This window comes from Lepidochelys kempii, chromosome 2 (genome assembly GCF_965140285.1).
Source record: "Lepidochelys kempii isolate rLepKem1 chromosome 2, rLepKem1.hap1, whole genome shotgun sequence".
NCBI lineage: Eukaryota > Metazoa > Chordata > Testudines > Cheloniidae > Lepidochelys > Lepidochelys kempii.
The window spans coordinates 195,489,706-195,511,356 of NC_136381.1; the positions used below are offsets into that span (position 1 = coordinate 195,489,706).

Consider the following 21,651-nt stretch of genomic DNA (forward strand, 5'->3'; position numbering starts at 1 on the left):
ATTTTTGGTGGATTTACAATATGTGACTCATGGTTATTGAATGACTGGAGATGGCAATACTGCTTATGTATGTGCGTGTGTTGTGCACGCTTCTATGTGTGTTACATACTGTGTATGTGTTGTGGTAGGTACTCGGTGTGTTGGGAAGTGCTATGTTACACATTGTGTTGTGCACTCCTCTCTCTGGCTGTCACGTTATGTGTGTTCTGTGGTGGGTAGTGCTGTGTGAAACAATGCATGTTATGCACTCCTCTCTGGTTGGTCTTCAGTGTATATGTATGTGGTGTGTTACACACTGTGTTGTGCTCTCCTCAGTGAGTGTTATGCTGTATGTGTGTTGCTGGGTATTACATACAGTGCTGTGCTCTCCTCACTGGTAGTGGTGCTGTGTGTGTTGCTATGTGTTACACACCGTGCTGTGCACTCCTTCCTGGCTGTTACACAGTGTGTACGTTTGTGTGTGTGTTACACACCGAGTCATGCTCTCCTCCCTGGCTGTTATGCAGTGTGTATGCTGTGTGTGTATTGTGTGGTGCTGTGTGTTACACACCAACTTGTGCTCTCCTCCCTGGCTGTTACATGGTGTGTATGCTGCGTGTGTTATGCGCTGTTGCTGCTGTGTGTTACACACCGAGTTGTGCTCTTCTCCCTGGCTGTCGCTCCGCGTGCTGTGCTCTCTCTCTCAGGCCTGGCTCGGACTCTCCCAGGCCGGGCCAGCAGCCTCCCGAGCAACTGCCAGCCAGGGCGGGGGTTCCTGCGTCTCCCGGGGCTGGGGGTAGTTCTGCAGCCGCCGCCCCAACTTGCTCTAGTAAGGGGCGGAGGGGGCGGGCTCGGCGGCTCCCCCCACTGGCCCGGCCACTCCCGCTCCGCGCGTGAGTCAGGCATTTCCCGGGAACTCGCAGCAGCAGCCGCGGGCGGGCGGGCTCGGACCCTGCGCCGCGGGCTCCATGGAGAAGGCGGCGGCGCAGGGCAGCGGCAGCGGGGATGGAGGCGGCGGAAGCAACAGCAGCAGCCGGAGCAGCAGCCGCCCCACGTCGGCGGGCTCGTCTCCCTCCTCCCTGGGCCGCGGGCTGCCGGGCCGGCCTGGGGCGGGCAGGCTGGAAGGCGGCGGCGGAGGGAGCAGCAGCAGCCCGGGCTCGGCAGCCGCGAGCCCGGGAGGGAGCGGAGGGAGGCCGGCGCTCGGCAGCGGCCGCAGGCGGGAGCCGACGCTGGAGGGAGCGCTCAGCAAATACACCAACCTCCTCCAGGGCTGGCAGAGCAGGTAACCCCCGGCCCCGAGGCGGGAGCTGCCCCCCGCGTGGGCGCGCACAGCCGCGGGGCGCCCTCTCAGCCTGGGTACCCCGGCACTCTCTGAGGCGGGAGCCTCTTACCTGAGTCCTCCGCTGACCAGCCCCGTGAGACGCCCTGTTCCCCGGCTCGCCCAGACCTCGGACGCGCCGGTCCCCCTGAGATGCCGCTCTGCGGAGCTGGCTGAGGGACCCTGGCCCGTTAGGCCGGTGGCGTGGTGTGTGTGTGTAGCCCAGCCTGGCGGCATTCCGCTCAGCCACGGGCCTGATCCCTCTTTCATTCTCCTACGTGGGCGATGGGATCTCGTTAGTATTTCCATTGTCGTTAGGGGAAGCCGAGTGGATCATGTGCCTGGGCTGGTATATCTTCACGGTGGCAGTTTTGCAAGTGAGGTCTGATAAGTAGCTTGGTGTTTGAACATATAATGTAAATATGTGTATGGTGTGTGTGTTTAGGGAGTTAGAGGGATGGAAGAAATAACTTTCTGTGAATAGGTTTCAGAGTAGCAGCTAATGTGATATATGCCATCATGTGCCAGCAATGCCCCTCTGCCATGTTCATTGGCCAAACCGGACAGTCTCTACGTAAAACAATAAATGGACAAAAATCAGACGTCGGGAATTATAACATTCAAAAACCAGTCGGAGAACACTTCGATCTCTCTAGTTACTTGATTACAGACCTAAACGTTGCAATTCTTCAACAAAAAATCTTCAAAAACAGACTCCAATGAGAGACTGCTGAATTGGAATTAATTTGCAAACTGGACACCATTACATTAGGCTTGAATAAAGACTGGGAGTGGATGTGTCATTACACAAAGTAATACTATTTCCCCATGTTTATTTTTTCCCCTCGACTGTTCCTAACATGTTCTTGTCAACTGCTGGAAATGGCCCACCTTGATTATCACTACACAAGGTTTTTTTTCTCTCCTGCTGGTAATAGTTCACCTTACCTGATCACTCTCCTTACAGTGTGTATGGTAACACCCGTTGTTTCATGTTCTCTGTGTATATAAAATCTCCCCACTGTATTTTCCACTACATGCATCTGATGAAGTGAGCTGTAGCTCACGAAAGCTTATGCTCACATAAATAAGTTAGTCTGTAAGGTGCCACAAGTCCTCCTTTTCTTTCTGTGAATAGTGTGTTTGACATGTTTCTAGTTCATCCTCCCTCCCCCCAACCTTGTTCTGTAGAAAATAGATCTAAACTATATACTGTAATGTATTACTTTTGACTTCCTTATTCTGCAAAATTTAAAAAAAAATAACTATGGAATAAAATGTCCTGCTTCAGTTAAGAAACTAGCACTAAGAAGTATATAGACATGCATCTGAAGAAGTGGGTATTCACCTACGAAAGCTTATGCTCCAATATGTCTATTAGTCTGTAAGGTGCCACAGGACTCTTTGCCACTTTCACAGATCCAGAATACGGTTACCCCTCTGATAATAGAAAAATAGTATTTTCCGTGGTGATCATTTTACTGGAGGGGGGAATGAGACAATTCATAAGAAGAAAAAAAGTTTTAATTTCATTACGTCCTGATTTGACAAGTCTAATTTATTTTCGTCATGGACACAGAGACCAAGGTCTTAATCCTGCAGTTCTTTGGGTATGAACAGACTGCTACGCAGGCAAGGAACTTCACTGATTGCGATGGGAATCTGCTCGGACCCAACACAGTACAGGATCAGGGCCTAAATTGTTGTTACAACTGGGATTGTGGTGTTAATAATGCTGTACTGGGGTCTACTGTAATGGAATTGGGCAGAGAGGATTTATTATTATTCTTTCACTTCTGGTTAGCAAACTTCATCCCCTTTCCCTGTTATTTTAAATAACTAGATTTTTGTGCTTATGAAAGGTACTAGATTGGCAGTTGTGGAGAGTGAGGACCTCTACCTACAGAACAGGGTAAACTTCTACACGGGGCCTTTTCTGTATCGGGCAAAAAATTTCTACAGTTGCTGACATCAGCGTGCCTAGCCAGTGGTAACAGCTGTGGAAGAAATATTGCTGTTAATGTTCAGCAGACCGTGGTGTTTTACCACTGTGTCATTTAGATATGCTGTAAACAGTGTTAAATGACACAGTAATAAAAATGCTAGTGTCCATGGGAGCATTATCACCGCTGGAGCTTCCAAAGTTGCTGTCACTTATGGAGCTGAATCAGAATTGAAAGTGGTGGAAAACTGCCCTCCTGCCCCCGCCAAACTGCTACTGTAGACCCAGTTATAGCATTCCTCATCCCCAGGCTGGAAGGTGTGCATTGGTTCCTTTTTTACTATTGATTTGTTTAGGAAGTATTAACAGGTTTACAAATCCTTGCCATGTAAATATCAGAAACAAAACAATAATCATTACAACAGCGAGCTTCTGTTTAGAGAGACAAATGAAAATATAGTAACCAGATCTCTCTTTTTTACAGGATATTAGCACACTACAGAGTGAGCATCATGTTGTTTCTTGTGATTTTATTAAATTGTGTGAAATTTTTGATTACACATATTTAACAGACAGGCATGTCTATCAAATGTTAATATTAAAAAAAAAAATTGGACAAGTGCCCTGAGTTTTTTGCCCGTGAGTATTGAATAAAAGGTAACCAAAATGTCTAAGTATCTATTTGTCCTCTATTTTGCCAGGTACATAATTGGTGTGTTAATTTTTCCATAATAGCAACCTCCCAGATTATTATTATTATTTTTTTTTAACCAGTTCCCTATAGTTAGACTATTTTTCTTTTTCCTGTGAGATGCTATCAATAGCCGAACAGCTGCAGACAATTGAGCAATTAATTCCTTGTTTCCCTTTGTGTTATCATTTCCAGTAGGAAGCCCCCAGGAGGATTACCAGTGGATCATTTGGTAATATAATCCAACAATTTGTGATATTTGGTTATGGATTGCATTCCAATACTCTATGATTAGCCATGTCCCCCATATATGCATAACATCTCCTCTTTCACCACAGTTTCTTCAACATTTATCACCATTCAATCTCTCTCTATTTTTTTTAATCTGACTAGTGTGAGACTGAAACAATATCTTACATAAATGTTCTTTTATTGTGCTGCAGACTGAGATTGCTGGCCCTCTTTTCTGGATCAAACCTCATTTCTCTTGGGTAATTTGTATATCCAGATCCTTTTCCAGGCATGTCACATATGGAGATTCTTTTGTTAGGAAAGTTGTCTGAAAAGGTTGATCTAAATTAGTTATATTTTTTTTGTTTCCTAAATAACCAGATACCATCATTTCTATTAAAGTTAGCATTCTGTATAAAATATTTTTTCTAGAAACTTGAGAAACATAATGGCTAACTTGACAGTACTAGTACCACAGGAGAGTGGGGCAGTTAAAGTTAGATTTTTGACTCTAAATGAGTTAGAAACATTTAAAGGTTTCTGGTTTGTGGTTTGGGTTAAGATCTGGATTGTTTGCAATGGGTGTCATTGGCAAAGGAAAAGAGCTTATCTTATCTCTAGTTCTATCCCAAGCCCACAGAGCAGCCTTTGGTAAAGGATATGTATAAATTTCTGGAGGGTATGACTTTGAAAATTAATCCCATGGTTACTTAGTGATATTTACATTGTCACAATGTTCTTGTTTAATAAAGACCCAGTGTTTGCCTGTGTTAGTGTTTCCCCAATCCACTACTGCTTTCTGGCTTGGTTCCCTTGTCATAACTGCCAACAAATATGCTAGATGTAGTGTGTTTGTGTTGGGGACACCAATCCTGGAACAACTGGATTGGTTTCATCAGCTCATTTGGTAGGCCACTGACCAGCCATCGGGTGGTAATAGCTTGGTTGCTACTGTCATACGTTGGATTTGGTCAGGACTCTTGGAGGTGAAAGGTCTGTCGTCTTACCTATCTCTTGAATTACACAGTCCCCTACTTGGTGACAATCTTCCTCTTTAAAAAAAAAAACTTTTTGATAGCATAACTCTGAAAATTAAAGGCTACTTTTGTATCTGACCCATTTTTGCAAAAGTAATGAGTAATTTCTTGGATCTCATTTGGGCAATGGGACGTATGTGGGTGGATCCTTGTCCAATTAAATGGAACTCTTCTTTGATCTAAGGGTCTGATGTCACAGATCTGATTGCAGAATAGAGACCTCTGATGGTAAATTTTTTGGGACATGGATTGCATCTTCATTGTGTTTGGACAGTGCCTAGCACAATCAGTTCCTGACTGGGTCTCTGGGCATTGTGGCAATTTAACAGTTAGATGGTAATTATAGGAGTCAATTTCCAAATGTACAAGACCTCCATTAACAAGAAACACAAAGACATAATTTTAATTTATAATGCTTACCTTCTCTGAAAACATCAGGAGAAACAATACAATTTAAAATATGCTTGTTTAAATAATTCTGTTTTAATAGATTAAATGACATTGGAAGTTGTAGCAGTCATGTTTCTTTTTTCATGCTGTGTTAGTACACTTTTTCAGTCACTATACTGTGTTTATATTTTTGCTCAAGAAGTTTATATCATCAGTAGAGCTGTTCTGCTGAATTATAGTTGGGTTATTCGATCAGGGATCACAAACTATACTGAATCTAAAAGGATTTGTTCGGGGTGGAGGATTTTCTAGAAATCAAAGTTTAAAATAAATACAATACCAACAAAAAGCAAAACTTATGAAGTAGCTCTTTTTATAACACCCCAAACTCAGTTTATAGTTCAGTATCAGGTAATTGTTTACATGTTTATTTGCCCTTTGAATATTTGTCATTTGGTCAGTACCATTTGTGGACTGGGGCCCTGGAGACAGAGTTTACCAAAACTTTTATTCACTTTTAAAAAGTCTAATAAATGTAAAGGTACTTACTCCAAATCCTCTGATCAGATATCAGTAGCCTTTATGACACTTGGCCTTATCCACTAACCTATATAATTCTAACACATTTAATGTTAAGGTCTACCGTATTATGCTCAAATTGAAAAGCCTCTAGAATGCCCAACACCTGCTTTTTGAATGCCAGGATTATCTTTTAAAATCTAAATGAAACAGGAATTCCTTTAGGAATGCAGTTACTGTGAATCACATTTTCACTGATATTTTCTTTACAGATATACCACAGGCATTGCTATTTTAAAAAGGTACCCAACACAATTTAGTGTTTGCTCTCTTTCATTTGGTGTACTACATATAGATTCATTTAAAAAAAGTCTTAACTTGCATTAGCTGAAACAATGGCAGGTCTCAAGATGAATTGGTCCTCTTCATGAAGTTACTTCATTTGGCATCCTATTAAGTGAATTCTGTGAGAGTGTACTGACTTTTATTTAAAAAATTATTCTCTTCACTGCAGTCTAGTAGCCTCAGAAACAGCCTAATCTGAAAATGAGGAAGACTGTTGTTTAGTTTAAAACATGCAGAAGGAAAAGTCATTCTCAAACTATTTCTTTTTAAATATTGGAGCAAGTACTTAAACAATAAACAAGATAGGGATGGCTAAAAACTTGTTTTGTAATATCAGTAAAAATCCGAAACTACTCAACTGGATTCATTAAATCCCTCTGGGTCTATACTGGCAAGAATCCAGAGAGCAGAAGAGCCAGATTTGGCCTGAAGCATGGGCACCTTAACGTGATCACACACCTGTGGGTGTCATGAGATGCAAAGGCATCTAATTTTTCTGCTCTGTAATTGTGATAATTATATTCTCTGTAGTTGATGCACTGTCATAAAATATTTCTGGTTGGATTTACTTTTTAGGTGTGCACGGGAGAGTTTCAGTCCGTGTTTTAAACAAGAGCTTGTGGTTTACCATCCTGATTTTAAGTAGCTCAGTAAAAAAATTCTAAACAAGTCCTGAAAATCCACCTGCTCAGGTCAAGTAGTAATCTTTCCATGCTAAATGTAAATTCTAAGCTTTCTTTCTCTTTTTTTTTTAAATGAAAATGTTTCTAACCTTTTAAATCTGGAAGGTTTTCTTTGCAAACATGAACAAATCCCTGATCCTTGCATGCTGTTGGCTGGGCAAAGATCATTATGAATGCAAAACTGACACAGAAACAGATGAATTCCGAGTTGTTGGATGTTATTACTTCTACTTTGTGTGGATGAGAGAGGATGTATTCAGTTCCTTATTCTTCTGAATTCTCTTGGAGAAGACACTGATTAAATAAGTTCTCCCTTGTACTTTATTTTATAACTCAATAAATATTCTCTACATCACTTTTTTCAGTGTATCCTTAGTTTTCTCTCCGAGAACCATATCCTAACTGTCCTGTAACCCTTATTGTTTCTTGAAGATGATCCTCCTCCTCCTGGGCATAATTGTTGAGTTAGATATGCTCATTCTGCAACAGAGGCGCAGCCTAGGCTGTACTTTATTTTTATTTGAGCTCATACTCCCCCTGCTGGAATGCTACCACAGTCCTGTTCATTGTCTCTCGCGAGAAGAGCAGTTGCAGTCCGACTGCTCTCACCTCAGAAATCACGGGAAGTGTATTCCAGAAAAGAAACTAATTCTCTCAATCCCAAACAATTCTTATGTGACTGAAGAAAGAGCCACCATGTCCTTGGATTGTTCTTGTGATCTACCTCTTTTTCCCAGCTGTCGTGGAACTCTGACTGTACTTGCTGCTATGGCACCTCCTAAAAATGTCAGCAACCATTTTCCGGGGTGTTTTGCAGAACAGTGTTGCTATAATTACTATTCATAGATATGGTGGGTGCTTTACAAACAAAAGAGAATAAGGTCCCTGTCTCAGCTTACAAGTAGACAAAGAATGGAAGATGTGAGCAAAGTTACACTTTATTTTTAGACTATTTTATGAACGCTTAAATTAGGGTTTATAGATCTTTTTGGAAGAGCTGTATTTTGAGAAGGGACTTAAAGGAAAAAAGAGTAGAGACATAATGGATTGCGTTAGAAAAAAGGCTCAGGCCATCACAAAGCATGGAAGATGGCATAGGAACCAGTAGAAGTTGGCATTTAAACAGAAGGGGCGAGAGAACGGAAGCAGGAGCTAGGAAGGCAAGAGCGTTGAGCTTAATGTCAGAAGCAGCTTCAGTGAAGGGGTTTGAAGATGAGATGGATGTGGCTGAGCAGAAGGCAAGATAAGTGACTTTAATGGGAACATTTAGAATGGATCTGAAGGGTAAGTCTGGGATTCCATAAAGAAGGAGGTTGCAATAGTTGAGAAGAAAATTAAGGCCTGTATGAGGGTTTTGACAGTGGACCAGGCAGACTTTATATAGATGTAGAGGAAAAACAGAATTTATCAACTGCATAAATGTGTTGGAGAAGGAGAGACTCTGATCTAGTAGAACAGGGAGGATTAATTCAGGACACTTACTTTTTTTTTTTTTTTTTTTTTTAAAGGATTTTTCTCTTTTCCAAATCAGCCATACTGACAACATGCTAAGCTCCATGAACTATGGTATGGAGGTATCTGCGGTGCTTGGGAGTAGTTGAAACCTCTGTTACTTGCCACCTCCCTGGGCACAGTGTAGTGGCAGAGCTGGTCAGAAAACTGGGAATGGATGGTAGGTGGAGGGAGTTGTCAGATTTTGCAAACACATTTTCCCGCCCCCACCCTTTGTTGAAATCTTGTTTTGGTGGAGACTTTCTGACTTGCTTTTCCATGATATAGCAGAGTAGGCACTCTGACCTCTGCTGAAGCCTTGAGATGTGGCCATTGTGCGTCCCTTTCCTGGGGGTCTTTGTCTGGGGCCATCATGAGAAAGATGTGCTTGAGCAGGTAGGGTGACCAGATAGAAAGTGTGAAAAATTGGGATGGGGTGGAGGGTAATAGGCAACTATATAAGAAAAAGCCCCAGATATTGGGACTGTCTCTATAAAATTGGGACATCTGGTCACCCTATGGGCAGGTCAGGTAGGAAATTGAATGAATCTGAGACAGTGGAGCTGGACGTAAGTGCTATGGCCCAACTTCTCTTTTGAGTGGTATGTTTAAGGCCTATCTTCTCAATATTAGAACCCAGCAAATAATCACCAGCAGATGTGAAGGGCCATATAATTAGAATTGTGTGTGCATAGAAGTGGGAGTAAAAATGTCTGCCCAAGAGAAACAAACTCATCAGGAAATAATTATTATCATGCTTCTAAATGTACAGAACAATTGGGAGTGGGGAAGAACCAGTATATGTTTTGGTTGTTGGAATGTATAACACTTATATATAAAAGTGTTTATATAAAACAACCCTGATGTGGTTGATGCTCTACCTGTGGTTCGCTTTTTGCATGAAGGCTCTCTGAAGCAGGGCATATGTATCCTGCATATCTGTACAGTGCTGTGTGCAATGTTGTTAATGAATAATAAAAGTAACTTACGGTATGTCTTGAAGGACAGCTGTACAGAGGTAAGAGAGGAGACACTATCCTCTGAATCCAGGTTAAACAGGCCACTGATATGGCCCAGTCTCATAATAGCCAGAACAAATACAAAGATTATAATAGATTATAGGGACTGTTGCTTGATCACAGCTGGAGTTGCCCTGGAGATTCTTGTATTAAGGGACTGCAGATGGAATAGAGGAGAGAGGGGAAGGTGAAAGGTAGAAACCTGCTGCTTACATTTTAGAACCTTGATTGTAATTCATACGCTTGTAACTGAGCAAATTAATGCTTTTGCCATACAAACATGTTAAAAAGGTGAGAGGACTAAAATACTGCTGTAGTTTTTATTCACAAAACTGTCCCTGTAAATAAAGCTGTTTTTTCAAGTGCCAATTTGTTTGTATATCGTACTATATCATGTCGAATGGCTGGAAATTATTAAAAGCAGTATGTTCCTACTAACGGTGAACAGATTGATGGGAATTTTTACAAGGTGGACACCTGACAGCCAACATATGTTTTATGCTGCTGAAATTTTGTCACAAGGCACAGCTTTAATTTCAAGTCAAATTTGGAATTTAAAATGCCAAGATTTAACCTGTAAAATATATATAATGAAGACATACTACTGAACACTTAAAAAAAAAAATTGCATCCAAAAGTAAATTGTTTGTTGTATTCCTTGAGCTACTTTCTTCACCTTTTGCTCTTGGAAATGTAGCTGGGATTTTTCCCCAATAGCGACATCATTTGAGCTTAGAGTGTTGTTTAATATATAACTTTATTTTAGAATCTTTACATCTACAATTCTATTTTTAGATTTTAATGGTATACCTGCTTTTAAAAAATTGCATATCAGATAAATGATATTTCAGGAACACTGTCTAAAGAGAAAGTACACTGATGCATATAGATTCTTGACTGAAGCCTTTATTCTTCTGATAGCTTAATGACTGATGTATAGATGTTCTATTCTTTTGGGGCCATCTTTGATGGGAGAGTGGTTCCTCAGCCACTCAAGGAAAAATTCTGCCACCTGTGATGGTCAGAAACCTAGCTTAGACCAGTGAAATGGAAAATGTGTTTCATTGACCAGTACGTCTGCTCTGAAGCCTCCAACTTCAGTTTCTCTCTATGTATCTCTGAATTATAGATCTACCTCACACAAGCTCCTTTGAAATTGTTAATAGAACAGTGGATTTGCAAAATAGATAACTTTATACTTCAGGGAGAGCATCTACTACAGAGTCAGCCACGTGCAGTTGTCCTCAAGCATAGCATGTTGCTCAAGCAGTTGAGTGGAACCAGAGGAGGATTTAGCAAATTAGAGGGCCAGCATACAAATTCATCCATTTGTGTCTCATCCTTTAGTTGTCTTTACAACAAATGCTTAGTAGAAGACTTCTTTCAGTCTCAGGTTGGAGTTGAGAAAAAGGACGATCTTGCGGTTAAAGCATTTGTTGGGGACTCTGGAGGTCTGGGTTCTGTTCCTGACTCTGGCCCAGGCATTCTGTGTCACTGTGGGCAAATAACTTCTTTGTACCTTAGTTCTCCATTTGTCAAATGGGGATATCACTGTCTATGCCTTTTGTGAAGATAATTCATTTATGTGTACAAGATGCTCAGATAGTATAGTGATAGAAGCTGTAGAAAAATTAAATTTAGAACAAACAGGACCCAAACATTTCCAGTCAGTCAATGCATCTGGGATTTGTCAGTGCATGTCAGACCAGAGCAACAGTTTTGTTCCTGAGGGAGAGAAGTAACACACACAACATACAGCAGGCTTTCTTCCACTGTGATGGCATGCTGAGCTTTCAGACAGTAAAAAGAAGTGGCAAATTCCCACAGTCAGCGCTAAACCCCCTAGACTCAGTTTTGCTCTGATTAGCTCCTCTTGCTGTTTGAGCAACGATTCCGCTGGATAATATACTCTGTGGAGCGTGGGTGTGTGTGTGAGATCAGAGGGAACACACATATGCACTATTAGATCATTAAAAATAATGTGAATACTTAGCGTTAGTGTTACGAAATAGGACAAATGACAGTAACTAAATTAAATAATAAAATCCATTGGCCCTACACTGGAGAGTATATATATATACAGTGTATATATAATACTACTTAAAAAAAAGGTTTTACTATAAAATCACTGGGGCAACTGTGTTTTCTTCATTGGACGATCACATCTGGGGTTCAGTTTCTCCTGGGATAAATCACCTTAAAATTCTAGCCTGTCCTCTGATAATACGTTTAGAGAAAGCTAATTAGCCATCTGTATATCGAAGCTGCTGAAATTGGCCATAAGTTCTAGGTCTCAATGATAAAAAAAAATGATTAAAAAAAAATCAAAATATTACAGTGAGTAATGAAAATGAAAGTATTGCATTTGTTAACCTCACAACTTTAGGTGGATGATATAAATGCATTCCCATAACTTCCTTTTAAAATGTTCTGATATTTATCTTAAGGTTTGTGGCATTTTATAGCTCTGCTAGTAAGAGATCCTAGTGTTTGTTGTAACGAAGTGCTAAGAACCAACAGCTGAACCAGCACTCTGGTCACTGTAAATCCAATTAGTTCCCCTGGAGAGGGCCTGAGAGAGGGAAGGAATGGCTAATTACTAGATCAGCCTGGGCTGGGGAGCGCTAAGGTGCTAATTAACTGGTTAACTTACAGAGTAGAAAAAGGAGCATAGGAAGGAAGTACAGGGCAGGGAAGTGGGAAGAGAGCGAGCACCAGTGGAAAGGTAAAGGGAGCTCTCTGAATGGAGAGATCTCATCCCTCTTTTATGATTACATGACACTTGAAATAGACTTGCTGCAGGGGACTGTAAGAGGGTGGTGGTTGATAAAACACGAAATGTACAATGGTAGTTACAAACCAGAGGTGTCAGAGCCATTTGTACGAGAAGATGGGAGTGAAGGGCTCTGCCCTGTCACAAATAAGGACTTGTCCAGGATCTGCCTTATCTGTGCTGAGAAACTAACAGGGGAGTTGGTGCAAAGGTTCTGCAGTCTGGGTGATGGAGGACATCGTTGCAATGGCTAGTAGAAGGAGGTGCAAGAGACCGTGCAGGCCTTCCAGCAATCCCACCACCTGGAGAGACCGTCCTTGTTTGCCTGGCAGGCTGAGCAACAGAAAAGCCTACAGGATTTTATTGGAGAGCAAGCTCTCATGCAACAACCGCTACTTCAAGGTGTGGTGAGTCCTGTGGTGGAGAACGGCAGCCTGGCACAGGCAGTAGGCCTCTGTAAGATGGTCCCTACCCTGTGGATGACCCCTACACGTTCTTGGTTATTTTTGAAAGTAGCTATTGGTGCAGGTTGGGACAAGGGAACCTGGGCCCTATGGTTAGTGCCCTACTTGACAGGGGAAGCTCAACTGGCCTACATGGCTGTGAGTAAGCATGGACCTATGTTGTGGTTAAGGTGGCCATCCTAGATCAGGTGAACTTATCCACTGAAAAATACTAGCAAAAGTTTCAGGTCATTAAATGGATGGGGGGTTACAGCCCCATCACTTTGCCCAGAAACTGATGGACTGGGTGACCTGCTGGTTGAGGCTGGACCCTCAGATGGTGGGTGAGATCACGGATGCACTAACTGTAGAAGAGTTCCTGCAGAGTATCCCCAAGAACCAGGGTATGGGTTAGGGGGCATCAGCTGGTCAGTCTAGATCCTGTGGTCAAACTCTCTCAGAAGAATTTGCTGAGGTGGACAACCCCAGGAAAGAGGCTAATGTGAAAGGTGGTACCCCCATCCCCAAGCAGAGTTCAGAGATCACACGTTCTTAGGTATCCCAATACTTTAATTTTGTCTGACAGCTGGAGGAGGATTGGTTTTGAATTTGCATGTTGCTTTTGGACAGTAAGGCACGCTTTCTGTCACCTCCATTTTCTGTGTCTGTTTTTGACTAGTAGTCTAAGTCTTGTGGCTATTAGGTTTAAAAGATGTCAAACTCTGTGTGTCAGTTTCAGGTGTGAGTGTAAAGAGTAGGGAGGTTGTTTGGGTATGAGAGTAATTGGACAAGTGGATGCGAGAGTAGCGGGGAGAGGGAGTAAGCAGAGTGATGGGATCAGTTAGAAAAGAGAAATGTGGTATTCAGAAATCTTGGGGGAGGAGAAGGATAAGAGTGGAAGGGAAGAAAACTCAAGAAAAGATGCGGAGTGATCAGTTACAGGAAGGGACAGAGAGAAAGTGGAGTGAAGCCAAGGTAAGAAAGAAGCTGGAAGCTACATTTTATCAACTATTTAATGTTACCATTAAACATAGTGTACAAGAAACCCTACACAACTGTTGTTCCTTTAAATTGCAGGGAGTCTGGAGGCATAGTTTATTTTTCACCCTGTTGAGTGAGGTTAGCACTTATGCTAGTAAATAATTGATCAATTTTACGAGCTCTTGTATGTATTACCTCAGTACTTTACTCAGGTTTACCTCGTACTTTACTTTCCACACAAATGGCTGTTTACTGGTAATGTAATATTGGTGCTACTTGACTACAACAGATCATTTGTGACTTGTAACATTTTGATGTTGAGCTTTGATAGAAAAAAATGGAGGACCTGGATTTTCACGCATGTTAGATTGGTGATGTTTAGAAAAATTATTTAAGAATAGATGGATTCAGACAGTTAAAGCAGCAATTGTTTATCTCACAAATCTCTTGGAAGTGGTTGTAATTTACAAATCAAACCAACCATGATTAGGGCCCTACCAAATTCATGGTCCATTATGGTCAATTTCACGGTCATAGGATTTGAAAATTGGTAAACTTCACGTTTTCAGAGGTTTAAATGTGAAATTTCATGGTGTTGTAACAATGGGGGTCCTGACCCAATGCGGGGGGGGGGTCGCAAACCTGTTGTAGAGGGGTCATGGGATAGCACAGAAGTGAGAGTGGCAGCCTGAAGGCAGCAACTGCAGAGCTTCCCGCAGCCGCAGGACGTTCCCTAAGATGGAGGTGGGTCTGATCTCTCCCTCCGCCCCAGAGCAGCTGTGCAGGGGGTGGACAAGTCCTGTCCCTTCCCAACCCAGCCAGAGTTAGGAGCCCCCTTTGCTGGGGTGCTCCTAGGAACAAGGGGACATGGAATTTCACAGAGAAGGGCTTATTTCACGGTCTGTGACACGTTTTTCATGGCCATGAAATTGGTAAGGCCCTAACCATGATCCTTAAGGTGACAGTTGGAGTAGGCTGTAAATGGAGGCTTCTCTAATTTGTTGTGCTGTTTGTTGGGCTCTTAATTTGTTTATTAAAAAGTCAGTGTTTGAAGGATGGAATATTTTATCAGGAAGACAGTATTAGGTGCTTATCAACTGCTAAGATGAAGATAATAAATTTGACACATGTGGTCCTTGGCATCACAGCATTGTCTCTTCATCCAGGAAGACAGGATTGGGAAACCTCAAGAATAAAGTCAACAGTCTTTGTTTGATTGGAAAGGGTCACTACAGAGAATTGGAAAGCTCACTCTGCTTTCAGGTGGTAGGATAGGAAAGGAGAAGGTCCTGTTTCTGCAAAGCTTCAATTGAGCTGGTGCGGGGAGGAAAAGAAAATGAGGAGTCTGTGTGTGCTTTTTTTTTTTTTTTTGCTTCTTTATAGTATATAAAGAGACTCTGAAAAGCTTTGTTGAAATATATTTCTGCTTGTCTCTTAAACTGAAAATTCAGATCATGTCTGGCCTTGAAAACTCAATAATTGGAGAATGAGTTAAATGATGCCCTCCCAAGATTCAAGAGAGAGAATGATGAACAGTTGAGAGGGAAAGTCAGACTATTACCGTTTTGTTGTTGTTGTTAATTCTTTAAATTCAGTGACGAACACTTTGGTGTGAGGAAGTCTTTGTTAAATATTCAAACTCCCACTTCGTTTACGGTTCAGAGCTAACAATATTACATATTCATCAGCTCCTCCAAAACCAAGTAAGTCTTGAATTGGCATTCCTAATATTTCTAAAGTTTGAAAAATGCAAATAAAGGAAAAAATGTGGTGGTTAGTTCCTTGGGGCAGGGACCATCTTTACATTCTCCGTTTGTACAGTGCCTAGCGCAATGGGGTACTAATCCATGACGATAGCCCCTGGGCGCTACAGTAATACAAATAATAAACACTTATAATAAAATCCTGAACACAAGACCTCTTGGGCTACCTTTATACATTATAAATAAGCACCCTTCCCAAAAAAGTACAAGCTCAGTTTAAAGAGAATTCTTTGCAGTTTACAGAGAATTCTTTGCAGTTTACTGTTAAGTTTGATGTAATTTATGGTAACACAATTCTTGACACCCTCTGTCTCAGATGGACTCTTCTCCCTCCTCGCTCCCCCCAAGAAGTAACTAGAATTAAAATTAGCTGTTAAATTCAGTACCTATAGTAGAATAACATTTTTAAATGAAGTTCAAGATTAGATGGAAATATTTGATGTTCAAGTGGCATAAATCTTGACAAGCAGTGTGGAGAGTAATCACTATCTGACTTTAAATAAAATGGAATACAACAGCTGTTATAAACAGCAATATTAATAGTACAAAAAGTCATTGTCTCTTTTTCAAAAGGTCTGCTGTCTGCTATGCATTAGAATGTTTCTGGGGCCCCATGTCTTTCTTAGAACATATCACTACAGTTTCTGGCTAGGATAGTTATTGCAAATGCCTTTCAGATAGTTCACAGGGGGTGTAAATACAGTGATGCATCTGGCACCTTCCAAACCAAGAGCATTGCCTTCTGGAAACAAACGTCTGTAGTGCTGCTCCTATCTGGGAGTTACCTGATGGAAGCACCACATATTTCTTATGCTGTTATAGCAGATAGTTACTATACCTTGTTATTGCAGGAATTTTATCTATTCCCTAATTATTTTTCTCACATTTAGGGCCAATCTACACTAGCAAATTCTGATGTCGCTGTGCCACAATAGATTACAAAAACATTTATAGGTTAACTGAAGGCACCACAATAATTAAAGATGCAAGTTCCAAGTCCCAATTATGACACTTACAGCAAAATTACTGTTTTCAAGACAGTTTTTCATTTCAACTGAAAAGTGATTCAAAAGTAGAAACATCAGGGTAATTCATTGGCATAACTAAGTCACTCATGGGTGTGAAAAATCCATATGTCTGAGCAATGCAGTTAACCAGACTTAAATCTTGGTGTAGACCAGTGGTTCTCAAACTTTTGTACTGGTGACCCCGTTTCGCACAGAAAGCCTCTCAGTGCGACCCGCCCACTCCCAATAAATTAAAAACACTTTTTTATATATTTAACACCATTATAAATGCTGGAGGCAAAACAGGGTTTGGGGTGGAGGCTGACAGCTCGCGACCCCCCCATGTAATAACCCAGTTTGAGAACCTGTGGTGTAGACAGTGCTAGCTACTGCCTCTCTGGGAGATAGATTACATATGCCGATGGGAGAACACCTCCAATCGGTGTAGATAGTGTCTTCACTATTTATTTGATTTAGTTGGGGATTGGCCCTGCTTTGAGCAGTGGGTTGAACTAGATGACCTCCTGAGGTCTCTTCCAACCCTGATATGCTATGATTCACTGAAGCATCACAGCTGCAGCATTTTGAGTGTAGACAAACCCTTATAGAAATGTACAAGTCTAGGGGTCATATTCTCTTGCAAGCACCAATTTTACAATTAATTCCATTAATGTAAGTGACATTACTTATGAATTACACTGGTGTTTCTACTTTTGAATCACTTTTCAGTTGAAATGAAAAACTGTCTTGAAAACAGTAATTTTGCTGTAAGTGTCGTAATTGGGACTTGGAACTTGCATCTTTAATTATTGTGGTGCCTTCAGTTAACCTATAAATGTTTTTGTAATCTGTTGTGGCACAGCGACATCAGTATTTTAATTTTACTGAGTAAAATGATGTTGCAGTTTGACAGTTCTGCTTTTATATCACAAGATACCTGACGTTCGTATCTTTTTTCTTAGTATATGAACAGATATTTTACACTTACTGTATATTCCTTCTGAGAATTGCTTAAGTACTTTACAAACTTAAATCAAACCATACAACTTTCTTGTTAGGTAAGGAGATGTGTCTTATACCTGTTTTACAGGTGGGTAAACTGAGACCCAGAAAGGTTAAGGGATCACTTAATAAATCTGTGGTGGTACTGTGAGTAAAACTCATATCTCATCTCCTACCCATGCTCTAACCATGAGGTTGTTCTTCCCTCCAGATGTATATAACGGATGAAACCCAGAAATTATCTATTTGCTTTTATACAGCAATGAGTTGGCAGTAATTCTGGATCTCACTGAAAGTGAATAAAATATTTTGGCTTGCCTAGACTGAGAAAGATAATAAACCAGGAGATTATCTCTCTAAGAAGGTTACTGTACCATGTTGTCTTGTAGACGTTGACATTTTAGTTATGGGTTGGCAAGTAATATTGAGGACTTGCTGGCTTCTGGTAATTTTTGCAGAGCATTGCCAAATCAAGGGTGAACTGTGAGGGTCTGGGGAGGAGGGGAGCTGTGGTATGACCTCTGGTTGTAGAACTCTGCTGACTTACGGTTGTCAGGTGTCCAGTTTTCAACTGGAAAGTCTGGTCAAAAAGAGAACCTGGCAGTGTCTGGTCACCATGGGGGTGGGATGGAAGTGGCAGCCTGTTGCCTGGCCCTGAAGCGGCAGCTCCCGTGGCAGTACACGTGCACTGGCTTGGGCTGCAGGTGGCCCCTTTGTGGACCATGGTTTGCAGGGCTGCAGCAGAGGACAGTGTGACGGTCCATGGTGAGTGGGGTACAGGTCTCCCAACGGGCATGGAACATTCCCCAGGGGGCTGCTGGGCAGGCAGTGCAGAGGGAGGCAGGGGGCTGCTGGGCAGCAGAGCCACATCCTAGGTCTCCAGCGGAGCTGTGGCTGCTCTTGTGTGGCCTCAGCACTCTTCTGACCTCCACTCCCAGACAGTCTGCTGGAGCTGGGGTTTGCAAGTCCCTTGGGGCTGCTCATGCTGGAGTTGACGGGGAAGAGCAGCGAGCGACTGAGGGCTGGGCGGGGGGGGGGAAGGCCTTGGGGGCCAGGGCCTCGAGGAAAGAGGTCGAACAGGGGTGGGGCCTGGGGGAAAGAGGGTAGCCAGGGGGATCCAGTTTTCAGAGTTTAGAAAGTTGGCTACCCTATGCTGTCTCGAGGTAGCTAATTGAAAGTATACGCTATTGTGCATGGACAGCAAGTGGGAATACTTTTTGTTGGACCTTATGTGGGACTGTTGTAACACAAGTAACAAATAACTATAGTCCTCACAGACAATAAGTTTTTGTTCTTGACAGTTTGTCTTAAAAATAAATAGGCTGCAAATCTTAAACGGACGCTGTCAATTTGAAATCTATAAATTAAATAACATTAGAAATAGTTGTAGATATTGTATCTATCCTCAAATCCTCTCTACCAATCTTTGGTGGTTTTACAACAGTAAAATGGACTGTATGCTGTCAAACACACACAATATTTCTCACTATACTTTTTGTCAAATACACAAAGTATAGTGAGAAATATTTTTTTTCTGATTTCTCATTCAGTTACAATAATCTTTTAAATATACCAAGTAACAATGTATTAGGTAATTTTTTTTTGAATAAGTGCTCCTGCCTGAATTTATTTTAAGCTGACTGTCTCTTTGTGTATCACAAAATTGTTTTCTGCTTTTAGTGCCTGTATGTCTTCTCATTGCTCAATCAAATTCCTTTTAGATACCCTAAAACTGTTTTTTGTAAGTTCACTCTTTAGCCTCCGTTTTACAAATTCAGGCTTCTTTGGAACAAAATCTGTTTGTATTCCAAAGCTGATACAATACGGAGGAAGAAGTCTAATATAGTTCCGGTGTGTGTTTTAAAAGACTCCTACTGAGCATATTACAGAATTGCAGCAAGTCATTGTATATCTTATAAATTATTTATAGAGATGATAAAAGTCACAAGACCTAAAAAATATAGGGATGATAAACAGATTGAAATAGATAAATAGTATCTTCACTTATGTCTGCGCACCTGAAAGGAATAAATATTATTACCAGAAAAGAGACAAATCAGGTTTTAAAGAGAGAATTCTTGCCATATGAGACTCATTAACAGCATTTTCTTCAGCTTTCAAGTAAATACCCTCTTTTGTGTTTAGAATACAGGCAGCAAACTGACGCTGGCTACTTCATCCTCAGTACAGTGACTGGTGTGACATCAACTTCATTAGCATTTTTAGAGTATCTTCAATTGCCCATACTTTTTGGAAACATAATGGAGGACATAACCTCTTGCACTCCGAAATAAAAAATCGGACTTATTAATTTGGCAGTAAGCTTCTATTGTAATAGCAACAATATAATTGTACCTCTGTGTTCCTTAGCAATAATCAAATTCCATTGTTATGATAAACTTCTCTCCTTTTGGTCTTGTGGTTTACCCATTTAGGAATCAGATTATTGCCTCACGCAATAGGACAAGTACACTTTTGCTAAATTATACATCAACATTATGAACAGTTGCTACGCAGCTCAAATAAATGAAATCTACTTGGAGTATCTCTTAGTGCCTTCCATGTATCTATTTATACATTTTCAGGTTGAAAGTGAGATTGAGTAAATTGTTCTTTTATGGCCCTGTTCTCCAAAATTAAAAAAAGAAGTTTATCTGCTGGATTTATACAATGTGGATAAATCCTGTCCAGTCCAGTTCAGGTCTATACTTACAATGCTTACCTGAATGAAATTATTTTGCTCATCTGTTTGGGGAACTGATATTAATAGAACTATTTTATTGCATCTCCATTTGCGGGGTTTGTTGGTATATCTATATACCACAGTTTGTAATCAAGAGGAGATATTTTTGTAATTTGGTTTGGGGTATTTGTGTGGTTAAATTCATAGACTTGGATTAGTTTCTTATTGACCTTATCAATGAATCTTGGAAAATTCCACTGTTCTGCATGTGTGTGTATAAGAAGCATAAAATATAATATAATGAAGCTGGTCCTATGGAAAAAATAGTATGTGAACATGTAATTAAAGATCACATCATAATGAATACACACAAGGGAGCTTAGTTAAGATTACACAGATGACCTTAGTTCTGGCACTTCTTAACTCTTGCGTGCTTGACTTCGCAATTTGAATGTTCTCTTAACGGCTTTTTTGGAATGTAATATGTATGCTGTGAGGTATGACAGTACGTACTATATTACAATCATCTTCATGGCTCTGTATAACCCTGACTCCCTGTCTGCTCTCATTTCCGTCTTTGTGGTTTGCTGCCGATCCTCCAGCCTGTCCACTTCCTTCTTTGTTTCTTCTCAAACTTTTCATCTTGCTGCATTTTGTATTGGCCCCCTACTCTAAGAACTTCCTCTTTGGTGCACTACAAGACCACTCTCTCTTTTTGAGTCGTGCTCCCTCAGCCAGACCTGCTAAGACAAGGGTGAGCAAACTTTTTGGCCTGAGTGCCACATTTGGGTATGGAAATTGTGTGGTGGGCCATGAATGCGCATGAAATTGGGGGTTAGGGTGTGGGAGGGGTTGAGGGCTCTGGATGCAGGTATGGGCCCTGGGGTGGGGCCAGAAATGAGGAGTTCAGGATGCAGGAGGGGGTTCCAGGCTGGGGCAGAGGGTTGGGGTGTGAGGGGTGGTGAGGACTCCGGCTGGTGTGTGGGCTCTGGAGTGGGGCTGAAGTTGAGGGGTTGGGAGTGCAGGAGGGAGCTCCGAGCTGGGACCAAGGGGTTTGGAGGCTGGGAGGGGGATCAGGGGTGGTGCAGGGGGTCGGGGCATGGGAGGGGGTCAGGGGCGCTTACCTCAACCAGCTCCCAGAAGCAGCAGCATGTCCTCCCTCCTGCTCCTATGTGGAGGCACAGCCAGCTCTCTGCGCTGCACCGTCTGCAGGCACCACCCCCTGCAGCTCCCACTGGCTGTGGTTCCCGGCCAATGGGAGGTGCAGGGGCGGCGCTCGAGGCAGGGGCAGCATGCAGTGCCCCTTGACTGCCCCTATATGTAGGAGCAGGAGAGGGGACATGCTGCTGCTTCT

General features: G+C 41.8%; 2 protein-coding genes across 3 annotated transcripts in view; one reads left to right on the forward strand and one right to left on the reverse strand.

Annotated features, from left to right (window-relative positions):
• The window catches only part of GPD1L (glycerol-3-phosphate dehydrogenase 1 like), an 84,727-nt gene extending 83,107 nt beyond the window's left edge, over window positions 1-1,620 (reverse strand). Inside the window, exon 1 of the mRNA XM_073333365.2 lies at window positions 1,371-1,620. Coding sequence (XP_073189466.1) covers window positions 1,371-1,606 — 236 coding nt within the window. The 5' untranslated portion in view covers window positions 1,607-1,620. The remainder of the gene's footprint in view (window positions 1-1,370) is intronic.
• Window positions 854-21,651, forward strand: part of OSBPL10 (oxysterol binding protein like 10) — a 185,308-nt gene continuing 164,510 nt past the window's right edge. The window contains exon 1 of one of the 2 annotated variants that reach the window (XM_073333363.2): window positions 854-1,261. In XM_073333363.2, the coding sequence (XP_073189464.1) occupies window positions 948-1,261 (314 nt within the window). In that variant the 5' untranslated portion in view covers window positions 854-947. The remainder of the gene's footprint in view (window positions 1,262-21,651) is intronic. The other variant, XM_073333364.2, reaches the window with a different exon arrangement.